The 8,456-nt window shown below is 44.9% G+C and overlaps 1 protein-coding gene across 7 annotated transcripts in view; it reads left to right on the top strand.

The window, feature by feature from the left end:
• The window catches only part of LOC123994830 (fibroblast growth factor 12-like), a 146,641-nt gene that overhangs the window by 111,441 nt on the left and 26,744 nt on the right, over positions 1 to 8,456 (top strand). For all 7 annotated transcript variants that reach the window (XM_046297854.1, XM_046297853.1, XM_046297855.1 and 4 more), the window contains one exon: positions 789 to 899. In XM_046297854.1, the coding sequence (XP_046153810.1) occupies positions 789 to 899 (111 nt within the window). The remainder of the gene's footprint in view (positions 1 to 788; positions 900 to 8,456) is intronic.

The raw sequence follows: 8,456 nt of genomic DNA, 5'->3' as shown, positions 1-8,456 counted from the left end.
AAATAGTGCTGTATTTTAGTCTTCTTCTGTCTCTTCCTGCATGATTTGGGCGTCAAGCGGCTGTAGTGCCAAGTTTATCTGTCCCACATTGTGTGTCCTGTTCATGATTTGGAGGTGGCTTCTTAGGCCGTTTGTTTTTTGGTTCGGTTTTGATCCACCAACTGAACTTTTTTTTATCTATAAGACTGGGAGATGGTTTTTCACTGATTAGTGTTATGTTGGTATATGCATGCTCTGAATGGCCCTAAAGTACTGTCGTGATTAACCTCCTCCTTTTTATTCTTTTATACCTCTTTTTATTCTCTTTACCATTGAGTGATGGTCTGAGGAGGTGGCTCGAGAGAATCTGTCTGCCTCTGTCATGATGGGAGGCATTGTTTGCTTCTGTGTCATCACATGTATCACATGGCATTTAGTTCATTATGTAGCCTATCACACGGCACTGCAATAATGGGTACTAACTCAGGCTTACACTATAAGACCAAGAGTTTTTCCAGATCACGTGACCAGACCAGGAAGTGCTCTGGGCCTTAGTTATAGTCTAGTATTTGCTGGTCTCTCCCTAATCATTGAAAATGGTATTAAGAGTATGAGGGCATGGCATTCAAGTGTTTTGGTGTCTGAGTAACCTGGGCCTTGTTCATTGCAATGGAAAACAAAAATGACTATTCTTATTGGACACATTCAGGTAGTTCCTCCCTGTTTCAGTCCATTTTATTATGTTTGGTGCTTAATGAACATGACCCAAGCAGCTAGCTAACCCTTATCCCTGTTGTGCTGTGTTGCAGAGCCGCAGCTGAAGGGCATTGTGACGCGACTGTTCAGCGAGCAGGGCTTCTACCTGCAGATGAAGCCGGACGGCACCATAAATGGGACCAAGGACGAGAACAGCGACTACAGTGAGTTTATATGACACACATTACAATTCCCAACATGCACATCTCCTGTCATACAATCTTAAAGTACAATACACTTTGTCCTGGTGAGGTCACGTGAGTACGAAAAAATGCCTAGCCGTTACGATAACAAATGCCATTTCATCATGATAGTGTACATGGATATTAACAAACCACAATTTAGAATTCGACAGAGATCACATGTGCAAGCCTCACCACTCCACGCACACCTGTCTGCATTACCTTCACACACCTGTCGAACAGGGTTACGTTTGTGTCACCTTCACAAACACAAACAACTCTGTGTGACCAGCTACATCTGTGCAGACACACTGAAAAGAGTGGAGTTGAGTAGAGAGGAGTGATGGATGGCCCGCACTCTGTCGCTATATTTCTAAGCTAGGCGGGCCGCTTCACCCCAACTATAATTGTCATCGCTCTCCACTCTGTTTGAGAAAACAATCTATTAACTGTTGGGCCAGGATCATTCCCCTCCATCCGTTTGGCAGGAAGGTGATCTGTCCCCTCCCTGACTTACATGTAGTATCAGCTTGGAGGTACACAAGTTACGTGCATGTACACCGTGACTTGTGTACGTTGTGCGCGCACACACACACGCACACAAACACACACGTGCACAGACAGACAGACAGACACTAAAGTGACAGATAAAGTTGATGTCCAGAGCAAAGGGTTGGCCCTGTAAGTTACTTTTATCCAAAGCGATTTACAGTCATTCAGTAAGTGCATACATTTTTGTATGATGGGTGGTCCAAGCTATCGAATCCACAATCCTGGCATTGCAAGCGCTGGGCTCTACCAACTGAGCCACAGAGGACTACACATCCAACCTGTCTCAATAGATATGAAGAGTATTAAGTAAGTAGTTAACCTGTGTGCTTGGTTGACTCACACACAACTTTTTACCCTATCTATGTCAGAGTGTGTGTTAGTGCTGCAGCACATACTGTATTGCAGGGGCGATATTACCTACTGTACCTGGCAGTTGTGAAACGGTAGAGAAGAGTGGGTGGCGGCAGCCACAGTTCCCACAGTAACTCTGCTGAACAAAAAACAATTCAGCAAAGAAAAGTCAAACTTCCTTCCCTTTCTCCTCTGCTGTACCAGGGGGAGAGAAGAAGAAGGCCTCTCATTGTATCAGAAGGAAGAGATCACAGCATATGAGTCTCCAGAGCTTTAGTGGAAGGAGAATAGAAGAAGAAACAGCTGGCAATATGTTGGGCTTATTTCTTTCATATCTCCTACTCATTTTGAAGAGATAGATGGAATCGAGAAGTCAGAAGTATTATATTATTATTATTATTATTATTATTATTATTATATATTATATTATTAGAAGGATGTGATGTAAACTCAATGAGCTCTATGAGAGGAGAGAGGAAGAAAGGAGAGGAGGAAAGAGAAGAGGAAAGCTGATAAGAGGAGGGGAAGAGAGGAAAAGATGGAGGAAAGAGAATAGAGGATGTAAAAAGGGCTGATAAGAGGAGGATAGAAGAGGGGAAAGGAGAGGTTGTAAGCTGGTCCAAAAAGTATCTTGTTTCCTGGCCCAAAATGACAGGCAGCCGCCTGCCCAGTTGTGCTTTTTCAGAGTGGATGTATGGTGGGTGTACAGTACAATATGTGTTTTCGTGTAGAGAGAGAGGATTACTTCCTGGTGAGCTGTGTAGCCAGAGGGCTCCTTCTTCACACAGGAGCTCAGTTGCACCCACTCACAATGCTGGACTATTTTTGCATCCCCTCCTTACCCCGTTGGATTTGTGTCCTCGCGGATTATATCACCTACCCCTCTCCGTTTAAAAACAACTACTTTTATCTGCCTAGCCCACATCAGTGCATCCGATAGGCTTAGCGTTGTTACGTGATCCATGAATGATCGTCCCAGCTCTGCTTTGTGAGGATTGGCATTGTGGAGTTCCATAATGTTGGCGTTAACATGAGGTTTATGGGCTGCCGAAATTAAAGTGCTTTATTTTCTGGGCTTTGGCTCAGAATCCAGGAAGCAGTGGTGAGAAATGCTGCCAAGTCTTAGGAGGGTTTTAAGGATATGATGTTAAAGGGACAATATGGGATTGGTACATACATTTTTGGACCTATAATAAATTATTTGATACATAGCCATTGATTCTTAAAGAATATAATTGATAAATGCTTCATGAGCGTAGTTCAACTGTCACCTTAAATATAAGATTTCTTAAATCCTTTGTTCTGTGACGACCCTCCCACTCTGTCTGCCGTATTCTGTCGTTGTTCTTGTTTCCTTATTAGGATGCCGGTGGGCGGAGTTGAGAGGGTCGTCAGCTACATGGGAAACACCTGGGCCAGGTGTCTCCCAGGATAAATAGACCTCTTCCACATTCATGGAGGAGACTCTCTCCATGCAGACACCCGTTGTAGATTGTGTTGTGGTTCTTGGTGGCTGTTTGTTTGTTTGCTTTGGCACCTTTCATCACCCTGCATTATCACATTCATGCATGCAAAACACTCACTTACACTACTGATTACTGATTACACACACCATTGTATATTACACTTAGTTACTTATTTAATAAATATAGATTTTGCTACTCCTTATCTCCACGTTGTCTCCCTTTGTTACGGGCTTTGAGCCGGTTCGTGACAAGTGGGGGCTCGTCCGGGATCTTTGAACTATTGGTTTGGGAGACCGTGGAGGTACGTGTTTGGATTGAATATTGTGTTTGAGTGTGATCGGCCCAGTATTGGTTGCCTTTGTTGTTTGGTTTGTGTGCTGTGTTGGAGAGAGTATAATGGTTAGTTTCCAGGCCCTGCCTAGCCTGAACTCTTGTTTTACTTTCTGTTGGGACGTCAGTCTGAAGTGAGTAATCTGCTGTGTACCTCGGTGGGAGATTTGGGTAGGGTAGTGGAACTTGCTACCCGGAGCTATAGCCTTTTTCCCCTGATAGGTTTAGCGACGTGTTTCATTTTTTGGAATATGTTGGGCATGGTTAATGTTTGTTATTTTTGTGTGGTGTCTGTGGACTGAGCAGTTGTCTCGGGGGCACATCCGTGGCTTGGTGGAATTTGCCAGCATGCTGGGGAGTTCTATTTCCTTGCCAGCGGGCTACAGTGCGTAAATTCCCACCGCAAATCTGCACGAAGACTAGGGTTGAGTTATTGTAGGTTTTGGGGAAGCTCCATATCTCATCTCTCTTCTGTGGTGCTCAGGGTGATTGTCAATTCTCGGGTTGTGTTTTGGTGTGCTCAGCAGAAGGGAAAAGCGATAAAAAAAAAAATTTTTGTGTGATTATGGCGTCTTACGTAGATAAGTTCATTCGCTCTCCATCAGAGGAATTGTTAGATTTAGGTACTAAAGAACAGCTGTTGAAGGTCGCGGAACACTACAAGGTTGAGATTAGTGATAAACGTCTAAAGAATTCTATCAGGTTGATATTGAAAGCCAATCTGATGGAGAGTGGTATTCTTGAAGTTACCACCGGGCCAGCCTCTGCTGAGGATTTGTTGTCTCCCCATAACGTTACAATGGCCATTCCATCGGTTAATCCTAGTAGCCTTCTTTTGAACAGCAGAAAGAACTGCTTTTGTTACAGCTAGAGCATGATCGTGAGAAGCTAGAGCATGATCGTGAGAAGCTAGAGCATGATCGTGTGAAATATGAAAAGGAATTGGCATTTAAACAAGATATGGAGCGTGCTAAAATCAAGTTGCAACAAGAACGTATAGAGTTGGTTAGGGAAGGAAAGATCTCAGGGGAGAGTTTGTTTTGGGAAGGTGACCCAGATTTACCTAGGGGTAGTTCCGCTTTTGGTCATGCCCCAGAGACATTTGATATTGTTGGGAACTTGCGGTTATTGCCTCGGTTTAATGAAAGGGACCCCGAGACATTCTTTTCGTTGTTTGAGCGGGTTGCTGACGCTAGGAGTTGGCCTGATTCTGACCGCACTTTAATGTTGCAGTGTGTGCTGACTGGTAAAGCGCAGGAAGCATATTCAGCTCTTAGTGTACACGACAGTGCCAGTTATGATAAAGTTAAAACAGCTGTGTTACAGATTTATGAATTGGTCCCTGAGGCTTACCGCCAACGATTTAGAACTTTAAAAAGGGACGATAACCAGACTCATGTTGAGTTTGCGCGACAGTTATCTTTACAGTTTAATCGCTGGTGTTCCGCCTCTGCAGTTGTGACTTTCCAAGGGCTGTGTGATCTGATTATGTTAGAGCAATTTAAGGACACAATTCCTGATCGTATTGCCACTTATATTAATGAACAGAAAGTAAAGAATGTTGCTGAAGCTGCGGTTTTGGCGGACGAGTATGTGTTGACTCACAAAAGTGTCTTTGCAAAACCCCGTATTCGGAAAGAGTGGGGGCATTCGGATAGATTTGGGCTTCGCTCACCGAGATACTTTGGTTCTCGGGCAGAGTTCTATTCAACTAGGGTTGAACCTGACTCCCATGGTAAGGCTGACTTTGGGCAGGAGTGTCACTACTGTCAAGGTTCAGGTCATTGGAAAAACGAATGTCCACTTCTCAGGTCAAAGGGTGCTTACGCTAAATCTAAGCCTGCTGCGTTAGCTGCACCTGTTCCACATCAGTTCATTCTTGACTCATTTCCTCAGGCCCAGGAGAATGTGAAAGTCCATATTGATCCAGACTATTTACCTTTCATTACAGAAGGTTTTGTGTCTATGTTAGGAAGTAAAGACTTAGTGCCAGTGAAGATCCTGAGAGACACAGGTGCCTCTGAATCATTTGTGTTGGAGTCTGTGTTACCCTTTTCTGCTGAGACTGATTCAGGGAATAGTGTTCTAATTAGGGGAATAGGTTTGAACACTCTGTCAGTTCCATTGCATAAACTGATGTTGGATTGTGGGCTGGTGAAGGGTGAAGTTGTTGTGGGGTGCGTCCTTCGTTGCCTATTGAGGGTATCGACGTTATCCTTGGGAATAACTTGGCAGGTGAGCGTGTATGGCCAGTCGTGTTTCCATCTCTAGTGGTTTCCACTAAGCCGTCATTTGTTGAGATTCCTGATGAGAGTGTACAGAGTTTCCCAGAGGTGTTCTCTGCGTGTGCAGTGACACGTTCTATGAGCCGTGGCGAACTAGTCACTGCGCCGACTAATGATAATAATACAAAGTATGTCACTGTCTTCCCTGTTATCCCGTTATCTGTAACCCGCTCAGATCTAATCAATGCTCAACGGGATGACCCCACGTTGGAAGAGTTGCGTGATCAAATTGTGCCTATAGAACAGTTGGGAGATGTCGCCCATGGCTATTTCCTCCAAGAGGATGTCCTGATGAGAAAGTGGGTGTCTCATGATAGTGTTTTTCTGGGGGAGGCAATTAGTCAAGTTGTTGTACCAGTTAAGCTTCGTGAGTTGGTGTTGGAAACTTCTCACAGCGACGTTGCTGGACATATGGGGGTGAGGAAAACCTACAATCGCATATTAAGACATTTCTTTTGGCCTAGATTAAAGAGGGATGTTTCTGATTTTATCAAAACTTGTCACACCTGTCAATTAACTGGTAAGCCTAATCAAGCTATTAAACCAGTACCATTGTTTCCTATTCCTGTACTCAGCCAACCTTTTGAGTATCTGATTATTGACTGTGTGGGTCCTCTGCCTCGTTCTAAAAAAGGGTAGCAGTTACCTGTTCACTGTGATGTGTCAGACCACTAGGTTTCCTGCTGCCTATCCTCTCCGATCTATCACGACTAAATCGGTGTTAAAAGCTTTGACTCAGTTTCTCTCATTGTTTGGAATCCCTAAGGTCATTCAGAGTGATCAAGGATCTAATTTTACCTCTAATCTGTTTGGTCAGGTTCTTCAACAGCTCCATATTAAACACAATGTGTCTAGCGCCTATCACGCGCAAAGTCAAGGAGCACTGGAACGTTTCCATCAAACACTTAAGTCTTTGTTGAGAGCTTATTGTACTGAGATGGATAAGGATTGGGAGGAGGGGTTGCCTTGGTTACTGTTAGCCGCTAGGGAAGTTTCACAGGAGAGCACAGGTTTCAGTCCAAATGACCTTGTGTTTGGACATAGGGTGCGTGGACTTTTATCTGTTCTCCAGGATGACTGGAAGTCTCCCGAGCCTCCTCAGTCCCTGTGTTCGTATGTGTGTGATTTCCGGCGACGGCTGTATGCCGCTGGTGAAATGGCTAAAGAGAAGTTATCATCTTCACAGGAGAGGATGAAGGGCATATTTGATCGCCGAACTGAGCCTCGTCACTTTAGTCCAGGTGACCAGGTTCTTGCTCTGCTGCCAATTGTTGGTTCGCCTTTTCAAGCCAAATTTCAAGGTCCATATACAGTGGTGCGCCAGTACACTGAGCAAAATTATCTAGTTGCCACTCCAGAACGGAGGAAAGCACACCAGCTGTGCCATGTAAATCTGTTAAAACCCTATTATGCACGTTCCTCTGAGACTGAACAGTGGGATTCTACAGAGGACGGTAAACCTGTTCTTTTGGCTGATACCGTTGTTTCCTTGGGTTCTTGTCGTGCTAGACCTGTGCATGAGGAGGAAGATGTTCCTGGTCCTGACGATTGTATATTGCAGGGTAGTACCTATTGTGGTCTACACCGACCATAACCCCTCACTTTTTTGAGGTCCATGATGTGTCCAAACCAGAGGATAATGCGATGGTGTTTATTTTTACAATCATTCCATCTCGATGTGAGGCACATCCGGGGGACTGAAACGTGATTGCTGATGCGCTCTCTCGTGCGCCCTGTTCCTAATGTTTACGTGACTGACCATTGTTTCGTATTGTCATGTTCTCTCTGTCCTGTCTGCTCCCTCCTGGTCTTGTTTCTTTCCTCTTAAATGTTGCTTCCTGTGCGAAGGTTGCTGAGGTCTGGGGAGGAGGTTGGCTGGGGCAAATTGTAAGTGTGAACACGTAAACCCTCATCAATTTGGGGCACAGAGGCTGTGTCAATTTGGGACGCAGAGGCCTGTGTCAATTTGGGACGCAGAGGCCTGTGTCAATTTGGGACGCAGAGGCCTGTGTCAATTTGGGACGCAGAGGCCTGTGTCAATTTGGGACGCAGAGGCCTGTGTCAATTTGGGACGCAGAGGCCTGTGTCAATTTGGGACGCGGGAGGCTGGTATGTTGTTCCGGGGTCCTTGTTGGTCCCCGGTTTTATGGGGGGAATGTGACGACCCTCCCACTCTGTCTGCCGTATTCTGTCGTTGTTCTTGTTTCCTTATTAGGATGCCGGTGGGCGGAGTTGAGAGGGTCGTCAGCTACATGGGAAACACCTGGGCCAGGTGTCTCCCAGGATAAATAGACCTCTTCCACATTCATGGAGGAGACTCTCTCCATGCAGACACCCGTTGTAGATTGTGTTGTGGTTCTTGGTGGCTGTTTGTTTGTTTGCTTTGGCACCTTTCATCACCCTGCATTATCACATTCATGCATGCAAAACACTCACTTACACTACTGATTACTGATTACACACACCATTGTATATTACACTTAGTTACTTATTTAATAAATATAGATTTTGCTACTCCTTATCTCCACGTTGTCTCCCTTTGTTACGGGCTTTGA

The sequence above is a fragment of the Oncorhynchus gorbuscha genome, linkage group LG14, assembly GCF_021184085.1.
Source record: "Oncorhynchus gorbuscha isolate QuinsamMale2020 ecotype Even-year linkage group LG14, OgorEven_v1.0, whole genome shotgun sequence".
NCBI classification, from domain to species: Eukaryota; Metazoa; Chordata; class Actinopteri; order Salmoniformes; family Salmonidae; genus Oncorhynchus; species Oncorhynchus gorbuscha.
Note: the sequence above shows the minus strand (reverse complement) of the source record. Positions and strands in the feature narration are given on the sequence as shown.